Source organism: Protobothrops mucrosquamatus, unplaced genomic scaffold (assembly GCF_001527695.2).
Source record: "Protobothrops mucrosquamatus isolate PMUCROS unplaced genomic scaffold, P.Mucros_1.0 scaffold252, whole genome shotgun sequence".
NCBI classification, from domain to species: Eukaryota; Metazoa; Chordata; class Lepidosauria; order Squamata; family Viperidae; genus Protobothrops; species Protobothrops mucrosquamatus.
In genome coordinates, this window is record NW_015386600.1 from 196,206 (window position 1) to 220,766 (window position 24,561).

At 38.1% G+C, this 24,561-nt stretch overlaps 1 protein-coding gene across 6 annotated transcripts in view; it reads right to left on the reverse strand.

Moving 5' to 3' along the window:
• Positions 1-18,484: 18,484 nt before the first annotated feature.
• The window catches only part of PIK3R1 (phosphoinositide-3-kinase regulatory subunit 1), a 57,505-nt gene continuing 51,428 nt past the window's right edge, over positions 18,485-24,561 (reverse strand). For all 6 annotated transcript variants that reach the window (XM_015814451.1, XM_015814454.1, XM_015814455.1 and 3 more), the window contains one exon: positions 18,485-22,830. In XM_015814451.1, the coding sequence (XP_015669937.1) occupies positions 22,641-22,830 (190 nt within the window). In that variant the 3' untranslated portion in view covers positions 18,485-22,640. The remainder of the gene's footprint in view (positions 22,831-24,561) is intronic.

Genomic DNA, 24,561 nt, shown 5'->3' on the forward strand with positions numbered 1-24,561 from the left:
CACTTCATCTTTATGCTATGATAGCTTGGGCTACCAAATTTCCTTGAAAGAAATTGGAAATATCCTGCTCAAGAAGACTTTATTCTGTCTTGGAGACTCCCCATCTACCACCCCAATTAGGAATAGACAGTACTTCGGGAGTTTGCCATTTTGTTAAAAATGCGCTCCTAGTCATACTGCTGTCAACGCTGCAAATACTGTATATTCTTGCTTTGACAATATGCCAAATCCACCATGGGAGCCCCTGTGTTGTTCAAAGAAACAACTTCTCTTCCGTTACGCATATACATTCTAAGCATTCCCCCCCCCTTATTTTGGGGTCATGGTTCACATCTTCCAATCAACTTGGTAGATGTGATTAACTTCCGGTTTCTTTTTCCCAGGCTATCCTTATTCTCCTTCCTTTTTCCCTGTTGCCTGGTTTAACTATAAAAATACCAGACAGTTCTGCATATTGTCATAGCAAGGATATACAGTATTTGCAGCGTTGTCAACTGCACTGATCACATCATTGGCTTGTCTTACTAAAAAGGAGGTTCCCTTTAAGTGAGATACTGATAGCCCAGCAATTTTTTTTCAGCTGAAACATTTATTTACTTTTTAGCCCACCCTCCATCATCTACTCATCCTCTGAACTGGCTGATGCTTCTGATTTCTCCTTTATACTTGTGTTTCCCCAGTCTGGTCCAGAGCTTATGAATAACTTCCTCTTATATATATTAATATATTTCCATATTTTGGCCTCCTTAACAAAGAGCATTTGGCCAACAGTGATAACTTTCAGCATTGGCACAATCTTCTCAAAGTGCTAATATCCTGTAGAGATGTGAAAGATCCTGGGCAATTGGAATTTACAAGATAACATTTGCCTTTTAACATCAACATCACAGTCCTGGCTCATGTTTAACTTGTGGTCAATAAGGACATCCAGACCCTTTTTACTTTCACATGTAGGTCTCTCTTACTCTGCACTAGCAAATTACATTTTTTTTCTTATGGACTGTGGAAGTTAGGTCATCAAGCAACAGCTACAGTCTCAAGGCCATGACAAGCATCCATTAATTCAGAAAGAGAGCAAATCCAGGCGTTTAAAAATCAATCATGTTTTTCCACTGGCAATGGGCAATTAATTGTTGTATATGGTTTCATTCTTCTCTATAGGAGAGTTTCAAATGTAGCTAGATCATATCCACGAGTTGTTTTAAGTTGACTTACACATCTGGGAAGGATGAACTGTAGAATGATACATTTACACAAGATATTTAAGGATGATGATGATTGATTGATTGATGATGATGGGGGAGGAGGAGAAGGAAGAGGAGGAGAAGTTGAGTTTAGAGAATACAATGACCTATAAAAAGGCTTTATTGGTAAACATGTTAAGCCAGACACACAGTAGTGTGGCTTGATCCCCAGAATGATGGTGTACAGTCTAGATTTTTAAAAGTTTGTACTTAATCCACCTCCCCTTCTGCTACTAGATTCAACTTTTATCTTGCTTTTTTTGTCAGCTCTCCTTCTGCCTTTTCTCCAGGAGAATTACTATATTTGGGCTGTAGAGAAATAGATGACCACTAGATGGAAAGTTAGAGTTAGCCCTTTTTGTATCTCTTTGCTGCCATCTAGTGATCACCCCATGGGGTCGCGATGGGTCGGACACGACTTTTCAACTAACAACAACAACAAAGTGATCACCTGGCTTTTGGCAGTCTTAATATGGTAATCTTTCTTTTCCCATCTCTTATGGTATGATACTTATTAGGAAATAAGATAATGTGCAGGCATATGGTTGATTTGGCAACCCCCAAGGGATCTGTGCAATGGAGAGGCTTGAATTGTTTAGGTGGGAGTAGGTGAGGCAAAAGAAATGGCTATATTTTGAAGCAAACTTCTAGGAGTTCCCCAAACCCCAAGTATGAGTCAGAGAGTGGAGGGGAGAAAACAAACAGGAAGTTTGTATGTGTATAAAAAAGAAATGTATGCATATATGAGGGAGCAAGGAGAATCTGTATAGGCTTGTTGTTCGTCCATCGATTTCGATGAAGACCTTGACATCTTATGGATTATGGGCCATCAGCGGTGTGTCCGTAGATGGCTGATGAGACCGATGTTAGCACGGAATGTTCTGCCACATACTGAACAGAGAAAAGTGGACACTATTGCTTCAGCATTTGCAGCTCTGGCTTTACGGAGTGCTCGCTTCTCTTGTGCCAAGATTGTCCTTCTGTGTTCATATGTCTGGCAACCCTGGTAAACCAGGGCATGCCATGTCGGTCGATCATGTGCCAAAGATTCCCAAGAGATGGTGTCAATAGGCTTAGTGAGTATATCTCTAGCACTAATCTTTATTGTTATAGATTTCTGGGAATTTTTGTTGTTATGGTTGTTTGAGTGCACTTTATTAAAAAAAAAAATACTAATCAATGTCACTATCTTTCTATTTTCCTATTCTATCTTCCTTAGGATAATTGGCCAACCTAGCCTAAAAGTTGCCAAACTTTAGTATGCAGTATGCAATTGCTTGGTCTTTAATTGGTCTAGTTGTGTGAATGCAGCTCATCAGTGCCATAATGGCCTTGCCAGTAATCATGCTTATTTGGCAAGCAGATATATTGCTTCAAATGGTTAGAAAATATTCAGAATTGAAAGATAGACAGATATGAAAATAACTATGAGATTTTATTTATCTTGTTTAGCATCAGGAAGATCTGTATATCAGAACTGCCTCGAACTGTGAGATAGAAAGTATATAAATTTAATTAATAACAATATTTGAAATAAACTAGGCTTCTCCATTTTTGCTCTTAAAGTTCATTTGGATATTTTTAACTTCTTTGAGGTCAGACCAAGAACAAAGGAGGCATAAAACACTTTGGTGTGTGTGAGAGAATAGGCTGCTCAGAAAATGGCCAGCACCTGTGTCCTGTCTGTTTAAACTCTCTCCTCAGCTAGCACCCAATATTGCCTATAAAAGCTGTGCTGAGGTGTGTGCTTTGAGCCCATCCAATTGTGTACAGTTAAAAGAAATAGCGTGTTCACATTAGCTGCAGTAGCAGCAGTAGCCATAATAGGCTATGAACATAAACAAACAAACAAATAATAAATAAATAAATAAATAAATAAATAAATAAATAAATAAATAAATAAATAAATAAATAAATAAATAAATAAATAAATAAATAAATAAAATATCAAGATAGTGGCCATGATAGAATAATAGAAGCTCTGTAAAAGTATATTAAAAACAGGCAATTTTGATTAATGTCATTATGTCATTAAGGCTGCCATCTCAACTTTTTGACCAAAGCCTACAAATACTCCAATGCTTCATTTTAATCTAAATGTAAGGTCATGTGGGGAATTGAGACCTGTGTCTTGTTGTGTCAACAACAATGTGCTGCTTGTAAGCTGGGTAGCATTAGAGAAAAAAACTTCACAAACAATGGCAGTCCCATCACTTCATCTTTAAAAAGGTGGCATGTTACTTTCTCATTAAGCCTGACATTGTGTGTTGTTCTCATGCCAAACTGCCAATAAAATGATAAAACTCAGTAAAAAAAAAAACCTCAATAAAACTCAATAACATTTAATAGAATGGTACTGTAGACTTCCGGCCGGTGTTGAAAACCCCAGAATGACATCCAGGTAGTCTTTTGTTTCATCTTGCTTTTTTTTCTACTTTCCTTGTATTTCAACATTTTAACAATAAGACATGAATTATTAAAAGAAAAAACTCCAAAAAGCAAATGCAGGGAGGCTTTAGATAAGGGAGTTTCTTTCTTCTCCCCTCAAAAGCCAGCCCAAAGTATGATAAAGCTTGAAGGAGATGACCTCGGGTCAGCATTCCTGCTGCTTCCCAATCTATTGCAGCCTTCCGCCTACAAATTGACAGTGAGTGAAAGCCCTGGCTTCAGATTTTTGAGCGAGTCGATTCTGTAATTTTTCTCCCCTGTACAGTTAATGGGAGCAATAGCAGCTGGAAGAACATTTGCTGTGGGTTCTGTGTAGGTTGCATTAAGGATCAGCATTTAAGCACACCATTTCAACATTGATGCAGAACCCATTTAGATTTCAGCTGCGAACATGTTCGATCTTGTTCAAAACTGAGCCTCTTAGAATCTCTCTGCAAAGGTTGAGAACTGCAAGAAATTTAACTTGCTTAGATGACCTTTGCTGTAAAAGGTTGTTGCTGACACTTTTTCAGAACAATAGCTCCTTGTATATTAGTGATGACAATATAGTATAAGCATAGGCATTCTGCTTTAGTGGAGACTATGACTCCCCAGTCCCTACTATTGCAATTATTTAGACCTAAATTTAATCTTTGCTGTACCACTGGATTTGCAGCAACAGTATCAGCCGGGAGGAAGCTGACTGTAGTATCAGGAAAAACTTTGGACATTTTGTCCTGTATCGAAAGTTTCCCAAACCTGAAAAAAAATGGACTTATTCCTATCGACCCTCCATATCCTACCTTATCAATGCAAATGTAGCCAATTAGGAAGGTTTTTTAATGTGGAGTCTCATTGGGTTGTTCTGGCCCTTTGACATCATACCATATACTACATGTAAGCCTTTCTGAATGCTTTGAATTAGAAAGTAAACAGGACCTAGACCATGTATAGGTACCCATTAGCACCTGTTGACTACTACTGAAATCAAATGTATTTTTTCCTGGAATCACATGCAGTTGTGTGATCCTGGGAAAAGATGCTGCTTTAAGGAGTTACCAACAATTCTATAAGAATATCCCTGAGTGCTATCATGCCACCCCTAGTCCTTCTCTTCATTAAACTAGACATGCCCAATTTTTCATATGTTTTAGCCTCCAGTCCCCTAATCATCTTTGTTGCTCTTCTCTGTACACTTTCTAGAGCACAGGTATCAAACCTGCCACATCACGTGACGTGTCGCGACGTATCACGGTTCTTTTTGCATTGCCGGCAATGGGGTGGGCTTGGCTTCGGTATGATGAAACCAGCCTGTGGTGTGGGCCGGCAGTTTGACACCCCTGTTCTAGAGTCTCAACATCTTTTTTATATCGTGGCGACCAAAACTGGATGCAATATCCCAAATGTGGTCTTACCAAGGCATTATAAAGTGGTACTAACACTTCACATGATCTTGATTCTATCCCACTGTTGATACAGCCTAGGACTGTGTTGAGTTTTTTTGACCACACTGCTGGCTCATATTTAAGTGATTGTCCATCAGGACTTCAAGATCCCTCTCGCACGTCTTCCTGCTCCAACATATATGCTCTTGAGCCAGAATAGGAGTTGACTATACTGTGTTTTCTTTGTCACTTGTTAGTTTTTGAGTCACAAATGATGATTCTTTCACCAATCTCAACTCATTCTCAGCTTCACATTTTCTGATGCTATATCTACAGATCAGTGATAACTCAACTGTTCCTTCACTAACTGTCCCATTTTTCATTTCCCATATGTGTCCTTTCATGTTCTTAAATTGTCACTAAGCATTCTGTATTACATTGACTTTTTCTTTTGTCCTCTAATTTTTCTTCAATGGAATTATTTGTAACTTTGTGTTGAGTATTTCCTCTTTTGGAAACTCCTATCCACCTTAGGCCCAGTAGTTTTTCTACCTTGCCACCAAAGGATTCTTTGGAATTCTCAAAGCTGAAATGAATAAACATCATGGAGCAGTAGTATCTGAAACTGCCTCTTGGTTCTGTTGAAAGACTGTGTAAATTTGATTATGCTGCATGACGATCAAACATTTCGCCACCAGAACAAGGCCAAAGTGCAACTCGATCAACGTCAGCACCTTCATTTGAATGTTGGCTTTGGTAAGCTGAGAAAAGATTTTCTTTCTGTACGTAATAACTTATAGTATATTGATCTAGCCTTATGAGAGAAAGGAAAACTTAAATTCACGGGGATAGGATGCAAAAAAAAGAAAGAACAGGAGAGGGAAAGAGAGAGCATGCTTGCATACAAAAAAAAATGTGTGAGCTTTACATTTAAAACTTCCCTGCACTGGAGAAGGATCCAGACTAGACAAAGATACTCCTATGAAAATCATAGTTTCAAAAGTGGTCAGGCCTCCTGTTCAGCATAGGTTTGTGTGCCTCACAAAAGGTTGGTCGTTTGAAGGTGTTCTCGATCCATAAGAAAAAGGCAGGGTCATCTTGATCATTTTTAATTAATATTTCAATTGCATACATTCTTGGAAAAAAAAGCACTTCAAACACTTCAATGTAACATTTTTCATTCCAGGAACTTCAATGAATATAAAACTTGGTAGCCATGTTTGTATCTGGAAGGATTCAAAGCAACTACATTGCAACTGGGCTAAACATTATTTATCCGTACCTTATGGCATGTTTGTTGCCTCATCTGACTTTATATTGTTAAAATGTTCTTTTAATTAAAACTACTTAGTGGGAACAAGCAGAGCAAGCACACTTCTGGAATTCTTTCCAATCCCTTTATTAGCTGTGGTCATAGAAAGCATCTGTACTGTAATGTATTCCATATCTGTAGGGATTGTGGGTATATTTTCTTCCAAGGGACTAAGCAGGAGTGGTCCGTATGTGTGTTTCACCAGAACACCCATAGGATCACCACTTTCAGGACTCAAAGCAGAGACCATAATGCAATACTTAGAATCTATAGCACTCATTCAATCCAAAATATGGACCCAGTGCATAGATGATATCTTTCTTATAATAAAAAGAACATCTAGAGAAGACACATGAAACTATCAACTACATCTTCAAAGGAATAAAATTCACAAGGGAAGAAGAAAACGACACACTACCCTTCCTGAATACCCTCATCAGAAGAGGCAATGATGGCAAATTGGAAATACAAGTCAGTCATGAAACTACCCATACCAACCAGGTGCTCCACTACCAAAGTAACAATCCAAACCTCTCACAAGAGAAGTTGTGTAAGAACACTATTTAGATGAGCATAAACACACTGCAGCAACTCTGAGCATCAGGAAAAGGAAACAGATTATCTATATAACATCTTCCAACAAAAAGTGCCGGACCATTAAAGCCACTATAGCCCAGCCAACAGAAGCTGTGAAAAAATAATATGTCATATATCAAAAACATCTCAGAAACCAGCAACATACTATTACAAGCACGTGATAATTACTGTAGCACACAAACCAATTAAAGCCCTTCAAAACATTTTAACCAAAAGGCCCAGCAGCTCCAAAAGAAAAAAAAACCAGGATTCATCCACAATATAAAGTGTAACGATTGTAACAGCCACCATATAGGACAAATAGACAGAAGATTAGCAGAGTACATCTGTGAAAACCAGCTAACAGTCAAAAGACAAGATGAAAACACCTACATTTCACAACACATGGGCAGACTTAACCATAGTTTCAATTGGGAAACGAGACCAAGCCAAGTAAAAAATGCTAGGGAATTCCTGCAAGCCTGGCACTCAGACAAATTGACCATCAACAGGCCTAGAGAGATAAACAATATCTACATTCAAAAGAAACAATCAAAAAGTAAAAAAAGGAAACAAAAGAGCCAAAACACCTTCTCAACAGCAATCAGCACTGAGATGAGCAGAGAGTAACAGTAAGATTAATAGTAGACCAACAACCAAGAAGCAAACAATACCCCAGTGAGGGAACTACCAGCTCAGACAAACAAGTTAACAGTAAACTACAGCCTAATCAAGAAACCACCAAGACTACTCCCACCAACACTGATAGGGCAAACCACTAGTATATAAAAAGAGAGCAAACCTCAATCCTTTCCAGCACAGTTGAGTAATGAAACAACTGCAAGAAAATAACCAAGGTCAGAGAGCACCAAGGATCTCACAGTTCAACTTTGAGCTACAAATATTTTCTTCTGTTGGTAGTTAGACAGACAGAAAGACAGACTCCTGAACTCATCTACATAATTTATTTCCAGCTTCCTCTTAGGTTAGAAAGAATAAAAGGAGGTATGTGTATCATTCTGCACAGAAAATGTCAGCTTCCAACATATTTTTTTATATTTTTAGGAATGATTTTGTACCCTGATATTGTACTTAAAGATGTTCAATCAGGTGATCTCAAAATAGTTACTGATTCAAATAATTAATTTTATGTTAGTATTATTCGTTTTAAAATAAATGAGACCAACTCTCAAATAGTTTGTATCATTTTTTTGTGCCCCTACCTTGCAATTTCCACAGTATTTTTATTATTATTGCCATGATCATCATGATCAATATCTAGTCTGCATATGAGCAGTCAACTATCGGGGGGGGGGGGATGCTGCATTTTAATGGGCATTTAGATATGAAATATGCAATGAAATTCCTGCTCTCCATAGTGACAACAGGTGAATATGCTTGTTGTCTGCACTCTGGATTTCAAAATGTATTGTTGTAGGAAACTAAATATCTCCAATACTCTCTGTGTATAGAGAAACATAAGGAAAACATCTATAGTGGCTTTTAAAATAAGTTATTGCAATAACAAACAATAATAAACACATTCCTCCCCCCCTCTCCATTGCAGCACTTCTTTAAAGCATCCATTGAATTCATGGTTCTGAAATGTACTTAGTCCTTTAGGGCTGTTAGGAACCATTTGGATTTTCAACTTCATGGGTTGCCTAGCACATGGCAATGACAAACAATTAACACATTCTGAAGATCTTTCATGGATGTTTCTAGTAATCCTGGGATTCAAATGTTATTAGTCTTCCAAGAGCTTTGGAAAGTTCAAATTTTTCCTGCCTGTGTTATCCTTTCCCAGGGCATCAACAGCTGTTTTCCTTCTAATAGCTTTGTTCCAGCAGTCTTGTCCTAGTTTGTCTCCATAGAGTTTCTAATGGCCTCTGCAGATTCCTCTGTAGTTATAAATTTAACTTTCTCTTATGCTGAATATTATGCCTAGAAGGAAATAAGGGCTGATTTAGAGGAGCAAATTACAGTACAGGGCAAATATGAAATTCAGATCTGTGTTGTTCTATCAACTGGGACTGAGTGGACTTCAGCAAAATCATTATCTTAGATTCAAAACTAGATTGGAATAAGGATATGGGAATAAAAATATGCCCAAATGGCATGTTTTATTACCATCTGATTTTGTTTGTCAAACAAGAAGTCTCAGCCTTACCAGTACAATGACCACCCAGTGAGAGTGGGCATCTGATACTTCATTAGAGGAAAGCATACTTGTCTTATAACTTTTCTTTAGTTCCATAGCTGGGACTAAATCCTTCCTTCTAGCCGTGATCTTAAACTTCACTAATTACAAGCTTTTCTCTCTCTCATTTCTGAACTTCTTGGGTGATTTCCCCCATACATTTATTAACCAAGGCACCTTGTTAAATTTACCTGCAAAGGATACAAAAAGTTGATAGAGAACAAATAATTCTGTAAGCCTGTCTTGACAATTTTTTCCCCCTTCTAAAATTGGAATTGGCTCTCTAAGACGATTTTCCAGGATGAATTTCAGTTAACTGGAGATTGACTTGAACATTTATGCATAGCAAAACATATCCTCAGTCTAGCCATTGAGATAACTTAAAAATAGAGCCATGGGTACAATTGTGCACCAGTTAAACTTCTGTTAAATAGCAGTAGTAGTCCAACAATAGCTACTAAAAGGATACTATCTGTCACTGAGTTTGGTCACAAAAGTTCTTTTCCAAAGAAATTCATAGTTTTCTAAGCTCCACTTAATCTTGGAAATCTTGCTGCATCACAGTGACTGTTGCATGGTAGTTACAATCACATCTCCCAACCCCTTTCCTCCAGTCTATGAAGAATTGCCTTCTTTTCCCAGGTAACTTAAATAAAAGCAGATCCTGGAAAGGACTCTCCCTGGAAACCAGCATAGTCAGACACTTGAAATGATGCAAATTAAGTTCAACAATATCTGGAAAATCACCAGTTTCTTTCTACTGTCCTAGAGGAAGAGAGTAGTTATGCAACCTGAAGACAAGCATCATAAAACATTAGAGATTAAATTTCAGCTTTAGAAATTAAAATCTGCAGCATTATGGCTATACTTGAAAAATATCACCTTTCAATTCTGGGAGAAGGAGACATGGGGCAAATCCAAGTGTATAGGACAAGGAAGTACAATGGTACTAATATAATTACTACTCCAACATGAGAGCTTCAATTAGTCAAGAGCTGGAAGCAGAGAAAGCAGCACTTTTCGCCAATGAGGAGTTGAATAAGATGTCCAATTTGTCTCTAAGTTTTGGAACTATGCCACATGGTTGGGGACAATACTCCCAAAATTGGGCAAGCAAGCCAAAATACATTTAGGGTTAGCTACCAAACTTTGTCAAAGCCTGATGAAGTTGATTGGAATGAGAAAGCATCCAGCACTACTGGTCCAAACATAGGTTAGTCATGAAAGTCTCCATTCATTTATGGAATTCATCGAATTATTCTAAATCCACTTTCTCTCAGCACCATCTATTTCAAAGGGCTGTTATTGTGGGAATAAAATGAGAGGAGAACTCTCTTAAAATCTCAGAGGAAAGGAAGGTTAAAAATTTAATAACAATGAGCCTGTTTAAGGTCACAGCAAATCTACTTCCTTATTTGCCTCTCAACAAAAAGAAGGAAATTATCTTGCAACTTATTTGCTGGACTTAGGCAAAGCCAGAGTTTTTCAAATTTAGCAATTTTAAGATATGTGGACTTCAACTCCCAGAATTCCCCAGCCAGCACTGAAGTCCACACATTTTAAAGTTGGCAAGTTTGAAAAACAGTGGGCTAACAATCACCAAGGCAAGATTGGTGAAATTATTCTTTGTAACCACTTCTCTAAGAATGAAATTCAACATGGACAAACGTGTGATGATAGCAAAAATTACACTGGGTTCTGTATTCAGCTGTTTTTTTTTAATCTAATTTAGGGTTTTTCAGACTGTTCTGTGGAACCCTTGGGGTTATGTGACAAACTGAGATAAAAAAAACAACCCCAAAACATTCACAAACAAAATATTCACTTGAAGGTAGCTAATTTTCCACCACTGGAGTTTTGCCTTTGGGTTAGAGATTCTGAGATATTATATTTTAACCAGTGGGATGCACCCCCGGAAACATTTGTAAATCTCTGGTCTAATCATTATTTCTTACATAAATCACAATTGGCTAAATTTACATAATGTGCTAAACCATAAAGCAGACTTTAAAAATTACAGTATCTAAATGATCACACATACCTCCCTTCTGCCAAGTTTCCTATTCCGTTGAAAAAAAGGACATTTAACTTTTAAATGAAATTGCTACCAAAGTGCCAGCTTCCAGCATTATCTTCTTTTTAAAGAAACTACTCAAATCCTTGAAAGACCTCATAAAATTTCTTCAAAAATGAAAATGATGGGCAAAGGGCAGTCCAGGTCTTTGTTTGGAATTTGACTACTTGCCAAGAAAAAAAACTCTAAATCTATGCAGGTTAAATGATGAGAGCTAGTATTCTAGTAAATTAAGGGTTTGTAACTAGTCATGTCTATTGTGAAGCAGCACGGTGGCTAAGCAGTTAAGACACTGAGCTTGTCAACTGGAAAGCCAGCAGCTTAGGTTCGAGACCCAAGCACCAAGTGACAGAGTGAGCTCCCCTCCTCATCCTAGCTCCTGCCAACCTAGCAGTTTGAAAGCATGCAAATGCAAATAGATAAATAGGTACCACTTCAGTGGGAAGGTAACAGCCAGTGGTGGGAGTCAGCCAGTTCGCACCATTTCAGTAGAACCGGTAACTAATTTTTTGTTGCCCAGGCCTAGAATGGACTTCCGGATGCGGCATCCACACAGAGAACCGGTTGTTCACATATTTGAATCCCACCATTGGTAACAGCTCTCCGTGATCTCATGCTGGCCACATGACCACAGAAATGTGTTCAGACAACACTGGCTCAATGGCCTTGAAATAAAGATGAGCTCCACCCCTTATAGTCAGCAACGACTAGCAGAGTAAAATCCACATAGGATGCCAGGATTACCATGGCAACTATTTTGTGACTGAGCAAACTGTCCCCAGCAGAGTGTCCACAACTTCCCCAAATTCAGATGTGTTCACCAGTTCAAAGAATCATCTTTATCAGCTCTTCTTTTATACTGCAATAGCTTCAAAGTAGAGCCTAGATCACTAGGGTGCTTTATCTTGAAATTCCTTATGGAAAGAGTCACTTCACTGTGCACTGGATTTTGACATAATATGTTCAAAATCATTAACTTATTACAGGTAAGGACTTATGATTGGTTGTAAAGTGACAATTCAAAGTTATAATGGATCTCCTAACAGCTACTTATGCCCCAGTTCCAACAGCAGCCCCCAATTTGAGATTGTTTGCAGCATTTTGTGATCATGTGACTGCAACATTTGGCATTTTTTGCCAAAAACCAGCCTTTACTTCTAACTGCTGGCAAAAAATGCCCATTGGGTATAATGGGTTCGTTTAACTACTGCGGTGTTTAACAACTGCCGCAAAAAAGCTTGTAAAATTGGGCACAATTATGTGGTAACCTGTTTATTGACCACCTTGACTTATGGCTGTAATTCTGGGCTCAATTCTGGTCATAAGTTAAAGACCAGCTATAAAAGGAAAAGTGCTGGATGGGTAAGAAATCTAAGGAAGCTGGGAAATTCAGACCGAGAAAAATCAGTTCCCTGGCACCAGAAGAAAAACCAAATACAAACCAGGATATCCCAGGAAAGGAGTGATAACTACAATGGAATCTAAGCATAGAGGTGTGTTCTGGTCAGAGAGATTTGGCAGATATGATTTTACTCTCTCTCAGTTCCACTTTTTCCTGTGCTAGAGAGATTGCTGTTCTTTGAATCCTTACCTAAACTTTTAAGCTCCAACATCAATAATATCTTTATGGTAGTTGATGAAAGGATCAAATGAGAAGCTATAGGAATAAAGTATTTTAAGGCTTAATAAAAACAGAAAATGAAAGAGAATTGATGTACACCATTTCACACCATGAAGTTCAAATGCTCTGTAGAGGTTGATTCCTCAGATTTATTAATCTTTTAATTTCAGGTGGGATAAATGAGTAAGGTGACCAACTTTTTTTACAATGAAAAGGAGGACACAAATAAATTGAAGAAAAAATATCGTAAATAAAAGAAACATTTTATTCATTGCAACAATAATACAGAATACACTATACTATGATAAATGCATAATAAAAAACATTTGTAACAATAACATTTTATATTGTAATTATGCTTACATGCCTATTAATTATTATTTAAATGAGTACTTTTTCATTGAATGAATATTTTTTGTCAATGTATCATCTTCTAACAATATATTGAAAATATCTGAACAAGAAATATCCTTCATATTGAATTTTACGGCAAGTGCTGCAGCTAGAGTATCAACATTCAATCTTGATTTCTCACTTTTCCAAAAATCATTAGCAATTGAAAAAAACTCTTTCAACTGCCGCATTAGTTCCAGGGCAGCACAACATAAATTGAACAAGAATAAATAAATTTTCACATGGAATATGTTCATTTTTGAAATGGCTGAATATTTTCACCCATCTTTTATCAATTTCAACGTGTTTATTTTCCCATTGTATTAATTTTTCAGAATTTAAAAATACATTCAGTCTTCTAATTTCTTCAAAGAGACAATTGTCGTCTATTTTAATGTCTGGCATTTCTTTAGATAAAAACTCAACACAAGATTCAATATCTGTCCAATATACTTGCGATGAAGTAAAAAAACACCATTGAAAACTGTTATTTCCTGTGATGTTTGTTTCAGACCATTCTTCGATATCTTGAAAACATGTTTGGTAAAAAATCTGCACTTCTTTGATAAACTTTTCCATTATGCCCGAATTTGATTCCTTTAAGTCTGACAATTTTCTTTTTATAACTAAAGGAAGAAATTTTTCTTCAAATCAAGTTTTATATTGAAGGATAAATTCAAAATAAGACTAACTTCACCTTCAATCTTTTGAATCGTTTTGTGAAAAATAGATGCTTGATTATGTACAAAATACATTAATATCTCAGATATTTCATTATTGAAAAACGATTCCAGGATTTTAGGACATTTGTCTAAACTTAAAAAATATGAACGGAGAAGCTCAAATAATTGTAGAACACGCTCTATAGCAGGTGTTAGAGCAAGCCATTTAACTTTTGAATATGCTAAAAGTTTTTTGTATTGAGCATTCGCTTTTTCACAAAACTGTTTTAAAGTAGCCACACGAACGGTAAAACGACTAAAATACAAATAAATTGTAGTTATTATTACGTCTACATCAATTGGCATGGCACATGACGCCGTGTTGATTGCATTTGACAAAATATGTGCATTACAACCTATTCCTAGTATTTTCTTTTGGAGTAAATCTTGTAATTTTACATACACATTATTCACCCCTTTGTGTCTTCGCCCACCAAAATTTGTGTTTGTATTATCAACTGTTAGTGCAACAACTTTGAATTTTGTACATACCATTTTAAAGATATGATCACATTGGTTCAAGTGAATGAGATGCTCCTATAACCCAAAATGCATGTTATTAATTCATCCCTGCCAAAATAGTTATTTTCATCAGACTTAGTTCATGATGAACTTAGAACACTAAGTTCTGTTTTAGAAAAGACCCATTTTAGAACAACGAATTGCTGATGGTTTTTTTTGACATTATCAACATTTCAGTGGAGTCCATGTGTGCGCCTGCCTTGTGCTCACCCCATGTCAGCCAGGCTGACTTTCCCCATCTCATTCCATTAAAAAATGACATTTAGTATTATTTATGAAAAAAATTCTTAAGCTTACCACTGGAGCGGCTAGTGCTGTGGGAGCCGCGGGGCCCGCTCTACACGGCGGGATTGCATGGGGTGGGTGGTGGAGGCAGGTGTTGTGGGCCAAGCACTCCAGGATGGCCACGTAGGCGTGCAGGGTGAGGTGGCGGCACTGCAGGTCCAGCACTGCGTAGACCACCAGCTGGCCCGGCCCATGGAATGTCAACCGTCCACACGCCCCCGTCCACACTGCTGCCCCGTGTAGAGCAGGCCCTGCGGCTCCCAAACCACCAGCCGCGCTGGCTCTGGCCCCAGGGGGCAGCCCGTCGACACACCCCACCTGCAGCCGCCCCGCCAGTACAACCGCCCACCCTGCGCAGCCCCATGTAGAATGGGCCCCGCGGCTCCCACAGCACAGGGGGAAGCCGGCTGCCACCACCCCTCACACCCGCACCCACAGCAGCCCTGCTGCCCCTGCCTCTTGCGCCCACAGCCGAAGATCAAGAGAAACTTACCGTGGCGTCACTGCTCCAGTCTCCTCCAGGTATTTTCGGGACTAACTAGGAGATGGCGTAGTTGGGTAGCAGGGAGGGGTGCAAAGTTCCTGCCAATTCGCCTTCGTTGCAGACAACTTGCATGTGCAAAGTTTGCCGGCCGGGTGTTTTGGCGTGCTCAGCAGCAATTCCTATTGGCTTTTAAAAGCCAATAGGGGGAGTAGCACAGCTCATGCAAAAGTTGAAAAAAACCATCACAAAAGGTGCCGGAATGACGTTCTGAGCGTTCTATGAGAAAAAAAGTCCTGCAGATTAGTCTTCAAATATCGAAAAGGATGACATGTAGGAGGACACTTTTCGAGGGAGGACAGAACTTACAAAAGGACTGTCCTCCCTAAAGGGGGATGGTTGGTCACCTTATAAATGAGGGAACTAAATCAAATGTAGAATGGTCCTTATCTTTACTGTCTGTTCGTTTAGCACAACTGTGTTGTTAATGTCAAAGGTCTTGCTCAGTATGTGAAGCATAGGCTGGATTCACACATTGTACTATGTATGTTGTTAATGATTGTTCATTGAATAAGAATGCAGGTGTGTCAAACTCAGGTCACGTGACATGTCACGACGTCTCGCAACTTTTTTGCCATTGCTGGCAATGGGGTGGGCGCGGTTTCACTATGATGCATCCGGACCCTGGGCCGGCAGTTTGACACCCCTGCTCTAATGGCTAGGATCACACATTGTGCTAGGTCATAAACCATGTGTTGCAAAGTACAACTGGGTTTATAAAACCCACAAAGCTAAGCCAAATGCATACTTAGGATTGAACTCTGTCACATATAGATTCTGATCTTTCAAAAAAAAAGAGAGAGAGAAACAAATTGTGAATAACCCAATATGACCTACTGAGTTCATGACTGAGTAAAGACTCAAACTGGGAACTCTTCAGGTTTGGTCCCAAACACTAACAGTAACTTACACCAACTCTGCTAGAATAAAGAAGTAGATCTACAGGCTATCAAAGGTATTTTCCATCAAATCCCCTGATTCTTAATTGTCAGGATTTTTTTTATTTTGAATTAGTTAATATTGATTTGAATTATTACAGATTGTGATTATTTTATGTTCCATTGTTAGTCACCTTAAGTGCTAACAATAGTTAGGAAAGGATGTAAATAATATTAGCAACTATAATAGATTCCTGTGAATGAGGCTGATGTCAAAAACATGTTCTTTGTTGCTGAACTATGTTTTATCAGTTCTTGTTATCTCTTCACATACTGTTCCCCTAGTTCCATGGGTAGGAAAAATTGCTATTTTTTCCTATATAGAAACCTCAGGAAAACAACCCTGGGGTTATTCTAGAATAAAAACCACTGTGATAGCTAAAAAAAGGCTGGCATATAGAAGACAACATTGATAGACCCAATTGGGGTATCTCTCTGCTCTAAAGCGTATGTCAACCCTGATAGAAAGTTGGATAGGGTTACCAAAATTGGCAGCCACAATCCAACCACATTCCAGCAAAGATACAGAACTCCTTCATGCCATCTAGTGATCTTCTGGATTTTTTTAGTCTATTTTTTTCCCCCAAGAATCTCTCCCTCCCCCACTAAAATACTAGTCATCATGTTATATACAATTTGTATGAAAGTTTGTCAAATTTCAGAAATGATTTATGTTGATAAATGCTAAAATTATTTATTATACCAAAAAGGGTTGGAAACATATTATCGAAGAGTTAGGAAAGGATGATATCCCACGATTCTAGATTTAATGTGATTTTAGAGCAAAAAAGAAAAGAAAAAACTTAAAATGTGAGTAAGTTCATTTTGTTTTATCTAAAATTTATTTGGGTGAAATGGTTGTCTAAAACAGGGCTTTTCAACCAGTGGTACGGGTACCACCTGTAGTACATTGGCACCTGGCAGGTGGTACGCGACCATCCTAGAAAAGTGGTAGCGGGAGAGGGGAATGAGCTGAACCGGTGGCAGTTCCGCACAAGCCTGAGCGAGAGATGGCTGGAGCTGCAGGGCTGTCAGGGCTCAGTGGAAGCGCCAGGTTCAGCACCAGGCTCCAGCTGGAGCTCGGCGCTGATCCTGGTGCTTCTGCTGAGCCCTGAAGAAGCACCAATCAGCTGGAAAGCAGCACTGATCCTGGCGCTTCTGCTAAGCCCAGAACTGCTGATCAGCTGGAATGTTGCATCTCCAGAGTCTTGAGATTTACATTCAGATGCTTGGCAACTGATTCATATTTATGACGGTCACAGTGCCCCAGGGTCATGTGAAGTGACCAAAACCTGCTGCAACCACCCAGCAGATGGGGGGGAATAAAAATCAAACACCCCCACCCCACCCCCGCTACCAATCCTCAACAGAAATGCTCACAATGAAAACCTTGGACAGGAGGAAGAGCACCGCTGGGGGGGCAGGCAGGTGTCTTGCTCGGCTGTGGCTTGGGGGGCACTTTTTCAGTGCCATTGTAACTTTGAACAGTCACTAAGCGAACTGTTGTAAGTCGAGGACTACCTGTTACTTTATCACTTTTTTCCTTTTTTTTTTTTGGTCATCAAATTTTTGACACCTTGCTAGGTGACTGATGGTACTCGGATATTGCCATATCCTAAAAGTGGTACAATGGGTGAAAAGGTTGAAAAGCCCTGGTCTACAATACCATTATATTATGCTTAAAATGAAAAGATGCACATATCATTCTTTGGAGTTCTTCAAAGTATTATGGTGTCAAAAATACATAGGAGAATCTTTGGCTGAAGAGCAGTTAAATCCAAAGTCTGTTGTGCTGACAATAGTAGTAGGTGGAAAAGAGAGACATAGCAGGAATGCATCTTTTTTTTTTTTTTAAGGGACAGTGAAGTTTCGTCCCTGTTCCAGGAAGGAGGTAACATTCAAGAAAACTGTAGCATTTTTGAAATGGGACAAAATATCCCAAATCCGACAGTATTAATTGAAATATGCCTGATGTGGCAAAGGAAATAGGAACTTATAGCTCTCCTTGATGAGGTAGGACAATATGGGGAGACTCACACCTTAGTATGGCCTTTGAAATGGATCCTAAGTTTAGATAAGGTTGTTGTACCAATGAGTTATTTTTTCTCTCATATTTGGAATTGAGGGAAAAAGGGAATCCTCTGCTATCTTTACTCTTCTATCTATTCTTAGAAAACAAGGATGTAAAGTATAAATATAAGGCAACCCCCTCCTCACTTATTATTGAGCAGTTAACACATAAAATGCAGTTTCAAAACAATCTTTATTCATGTTGAAGACCTAGTACAATTTTTAAAGCAACTTAAAAACAGGACACAGCTCCATCAATTTCAGAAAGCCAACAACATTTTTTTAGGAGGCGCATTTGTTAATATTGTCTTTTAAAGACAATGTGCAACATCCATTTAGCCTCTGCCTCCTTAAAAAAAATATAAATGTTTTTAATGTTTTAAAGACATTTAACAAAATAGAGCTTATTTTTTAAGGGGGAGAAACTAAGAATAAAAATAGCAGCATTTTGGGCAGCTAATGCAGTCTCATAGGGACAAATGGCACTGTAGCTCTTCCCTAATTTTGTATGTGACCTGTTTTCATCAGTTTTTACTAAAATTGTTTTGTACAAAAACTAAAAATATTATATTTTGAGCCATGTCCCATGGGAGGCATTGTGCTTGGAATTGCCCATTTCAAAAGCAATCCTGAATAAAAGTCACAATTGGAATTGCTTTCTCAAATGAATACCATGCATAGCAAAAGCAGTGTGTTAAATCTAACTGATTTTCTCCCCAGTGAAAAACATCACAATGATATTTTCCCCAAGCATCATAACTCATTGTTAACTACAAGACAAAGCAACTTTTTCTACATAACAGCTGACACTGAAACATAAGATTTGGCTTTACACATTAAAACAAATTCTAGAAACATGATCTTTTCCAAGCTCCATATACCTTTCAAATAAGATAAGGTCAAGTCTCCAATGAAACCAGCTTGATTCTTGGTGATTTTCTGGACACCACCATATATAACTTTCTTGACAATAATTTGGACATTTGCCAAAATAGTTTGCCACTGGAATTTTTTTTCTTTTATTACCCAGTCTAGCCTGCATACACCCATATATCATCAATCTTTTTTTTTAGTGAAGCTTTAGTTTGAAGATATATCAGTTTGCATGTTTCTTTTCAATAAAAGAGAAGTTAAAATATGCTGACTTTAATATGAGAATTGCACATACAGCAAACTTTCTCTTTATTCAAGTATCATTTATAAAATAAAAATTTAATTTTCTGAATTGAATTAAAATCTCCTATGATTTTTATTTCATTTAACATGAAAAATAAGATTACAGAATTCTTAAGAGTAATCATTAACATGAATAATAACTAAGCTTTGAAAGACCCTGTCAACGTAATTCCTTCCAGGCTATTTAGAGACTTAGGAAATTTGGAGAAAAGTTTCACTATGCATTTAGATTCACTGAAAACTGCAATCAGAACATGGCCCATTTATACACTCTCTCTTTCACAAACACATATACAGAAGTACATCAAAACCACAAAACTAAGCCTCAAGTTACAGAATCCATAACTTGTTTTGTCTGAAGTAGTTGTATTCATGGTATAAACATAGTAGTTCATATTTCAGAAGCCCTGTTATGTTATTGTTGTAGCTCAGAAGTTTTGGATTTGTCTCTCTGCATCCTCAGAGAGGGAGGGACATGCACACAAACAATTATTTTGTGCATGTACCAAATGTTGGATTGGTAACCATATATTAACGAGGGTCCTGTGCATGCAGTTCTCAAGACTTGATCACTATATTCAACCTAGCTCCTGAGGCTGCTTGTATGATTCTCAGTAGAAGAATACCAACAATGCACAGCACTAAATGGTAAATGAAACACTGCTGATCAGCTGGCTTTTGTTTTAACGTGGGAGGACAGAATCTAGGCCCCATCTATTCCTCATCAAAGGGACCTAGAGGTAATCAGAACTGATAAAGCCAATTAGATGATGACAAATCAGGTGTAGGACCCACTGATGCACATCAATCTCTCTGTCTCTGTCACACACAAAGTGCATGTTAGTAAATTAGTTTCTATTCAGTGACTGGTCATAATTTGCCCTTCCAAGAATAAACAAGAGCAAAATGCAGATTCCTTCCTCTTGAAAAATCTAGTGGGAAGAATAAACAAACTGATTAAATTGGCAAATTTGTCTTGATCTTTGCTCCGTGAAATAAAATGCAATTTTCAGTCTATTTCCTTTGGAGTAGATTTTGGGAGTAATTCCACTGAGTTTAGTGAGACTTTAGTGAGACTAAACACCAGGGGATTACTGCTTTATAGCCCACAAACAAACCTCTACTGGGCTCTCCAGTGCTTGTAAAATCCCCATTGGCTTTTGAAGTGTCTCAAGTCTGCATATTTCTCAGGAAATTCTAAACATTCGAAAAAAATGTTTCCAATATAAAATATACGGGTAAATAAAAACAAGAGGACTAAAGCTAATTTATTCATAGTGTTACCTAACAATAAAAATACATCTAGAATAGTCTTTAATGCCTCTTTAGAAACACAGATTGCCTACGGGATTGAAACCATAAAGAGCTCTTCCATAAGATCTACCTTCTTTTTGCTTATTCACTATATAAAAGTCTTCCAGAGTTCCTTAACATTAATCTGTGAAACTATAAAACACATCATGATTTTTATTGTGTTGGTCAAGATATGTAGAATTTGGTTAAATACTGTAACACTGAGGTTTATATTTCTTTCATTAACTTAATTACATGGGTACCTGATATATTTGTTCTTTAGGGTGACTTTTTAAATTTTTTTCCTTCATTTAAAATGTAAAAGTAACAGAAATTGATTCAGGGAAGTAAGTATCATAGAGACAGAGCTTCCTAAAATTATTCTGATTCTTTTACTCACAATAAAATGAAAATGTAAAAGCCAATGTATATCTAATTGTACATTTTTAAAGAGTAGCTGAAAAACAATTCTTCCATGGGATGCAAAATATATCTTGATGCAGTGTCTAAAATGGTTGTTTAAAATTACATGACAAATAACTCTGAAGGATTAAATTTGGTACTTTAGTAGTCAATGTTTTTCACCTGCTTATCTGCAACATTCAAAGTAGAATCTCTTTCCAATAAACACAATCAAGATAATAATCTAAAAACTAAATAAAATATAGTGGATACCATTATGTGAAGATATTTTTAAAACAATATTGTTGGACTCAAGTGATATTTTTGCAATAGTCATTTATTTTTATTGAATAAAGCAGCTTTTAAGCTTATCAGGCACTGCCCAACAAATATTTAGCTGAGAAATTAATCTTGAATTGTAACCTTGAGCTAGCAGCTCAATATGCTACCAAAAGGGGAAAAACCCTGTTAAAAATAGTTCATAGTTTTCATTCTGAAGCCATCTTTTGCCAATATCCTGTACTTTTATTTTAAAAAAAAAGGGGGGAGGGAAAGAGGACAACATGAAAACACAAAAAATATGAGCTATGAAAACATGTTGAGATGACATAAGAAAAAAAATAGAAACAGCTTATCCTTTAATTACATATGAAACAAATATAGCCTATAGAAAATCAAGTATTGCATAGCAGTGTAAGGATTCGGCTTTGGGGGGGGGGAATCCAAACAAAAAAGTGAATAGAATGAGTTGGTACTGACAGTATCCATCTATGATAGTCATCCCGAACTATGTACATATTATATACTGCTTGTCATAAAAGTCCAGTTCTCTTCAGTCTTAAATATCTTAAAACAAGATTTTAAATGTCTAAACAAAAACACTTCCTGGCACTTCTATTACCACGCTCATTTCTCCAACGAACACCCTGTCAGAGTCTTAAAGTGTCCCTTAAAATTGAAAGTGCCATTCTGCTACATATCATTCACCAGAAAATCAGCAATCCACAATGCCGGCAACTGCATCCACTGCACACTGCACACCGCATCATCCACGTCATGACTGAGAAATTCCGCTGCCATTTACATGGCTCCCGCTGCACGTTGGGGTCTTCAAAGTTCCAACTTTAGAGCTCGTAAAGCTTCAAAGGGATGGTCAGTAAGCACCATGATTAAAGGCCACTATGTCCCTGCAGGGAGACAGGTGTAGCATTTCTCTCTCTTTCGATGCATTTTTACTTTCGCTTAGTTTTTTTTAAAGCACTTTAGATTAGAAGTGTGTGTCCATAGCTCTCAACCTTGACCTCTCCCACTGCAGTTGTGAAGAAAGCTTCAGTTCCATTTGAAGGCTCTGACACCTTAGCTCCAACTCATAAGCCTTCTTTACCCAGAAGCCTCAAGACTGCCGAATTAACTTTGTGGGTATTTAATAAAAAGAGATAACCCCAAAGGATTAACATCTTCATCGCCTTTGCTGTGCATATACTGGATAGGCTAATGTGACATTGAGAGAGTCATTGTGCTGCACTAATGAAGTATGCTGATAATGTAGCACCAGTTCTTTCAGCGTGTTGTACAAGTTATATGGCTCTGCAAATCCATACCCAGTAGGTGTTTTGTTGATGACACAATGCTTCACTTCACTGTCCACACTAAAAAGGGAAAAAAAGGGATTTTAAAAAAATGTTGCTAAGAGACATTTTCTTATATAATTTGTTCTTGATATAACATTACAGCAATATTCTTTGGCCCATTACTGTAACCCTATCATTGTTTTTGTTTAATCAGTAATACTGCATTGCTCTGTCCTTCTATCATAGGTATATAAAGTTGCCTTTCTCTGTAATTCTTCCAGTATCATTCCACATATTTCTTATAGATCTCAGATTTCAGTGCTGTTCAAATTTACCAGTGCTTTGCAGAAAATTGGTCCCCTTGGCTGATGGAAGATTGTCTTTATCAGCAGTAGGAAGACAAGCAGTTTTGGCAAATGTTCCTCACTCCACAACCCTGCTCTTGCTTTGAAGAATTCCTCAATTCTCCAAAGAGTTTTGGCAAACTGCAAGAGGAGTCTGAGTGGGATGAATGAAACTGCTAAAAATCATCACATTCTGATGCAAGCCTCCACTGAATATGTGTCAGTTGGGGAAGCCCAACTGCACACAGCCCCTAAGGGCTTATAAAATCGACTGTTATTAAGGAAGCCAAAACCAAACCATTTTAAACATGAAGAAAGCTTATAAATTAATATTCTCTAGAAATAAATTTAGCCGCTAGGCGTAGAGCACAAGGCAGGGTTTGATGGGCATTCAGAGTTTAAATGCATGGCACCAAGCAAACAAATGCTTAATAAGAGAGAGGAACATTGCAAAATAGGGGTACAGTTGGATCTCTGTAATATTATGAACAAAGTTAGCTAGAGTAGGTTGGTGGAAAAAATACACATAATCCTCGTTCAACAACGGTTCAAAGTTATGAGATACTGAACAAGAGGGATTAATGAGCAGTCTATGAAGTTGTGGCTGTCTCAACATTCCACGATCATATGATCACAAACTCGGCCTTTGGTAACCAGCTTGCAGATGTTTGCAGTATCCCATGGTCATGTGATCACCATTTGCAACCTTCCATGCTGGTTTCTCACAAGCAATGTCAATGGTGAAGTTGGCAGGAGGTTTCAAGTTGTTCCCACTACTTTTTTTGCCAGCCTACTCACATTCCAAACCCAACTTTCCATGCTCTGCAACTCCTGCCTGTGGTGCCCACCTGTGGTCACTGGACATCTGGCTGCACTCTGTCTGTCTACAGAACCCACCTGCCCATCTATAGCTCTGTTTGCTTAGGATTTTCACCTCTTCCCATGTTAGTCATGTGAGGTCCTTGCTTAACAATCTGTGCAGTCCTAGAGTTACAATGGCAACCAAGTCTGCTGGGATTGCCATCACTAAGCAAAGTGATTGAGACTGTATCACTTAGCGACAGAAATTCCAGTCACAATTGTTGGACTAGTTCAGTGATGGCGAACCTTTTAGAGACCGAGTGCCCAAACGGCAACCCAAAATCCACTTACGCATCGTCGGGTGCCGGGTGGGTGTGGCCCATTGGCTGGGTGTGGCCCATTGGGTGGGCATGGCTGCGGTGGTAACAGCAGACTGGGTGGGACTAAAAAGTTCAATCAATCAATTCCAACTTTGCAAGATCTTTTTTTTTCCCGCGAGAAGTTGAAATTGACTGATTGATTGAACCTTTTTTTTTTTTGCACACGGCGGCGGAGGCCTAAAGCGAAAAGATTTTATAAAACCCAGCTGAAGGTCTAGGACTGGGGTGACGGCACGCGTGCCCACAGAGAGCGCTCTGAGTGCTGCCTCTGGCACCCGTGCCAT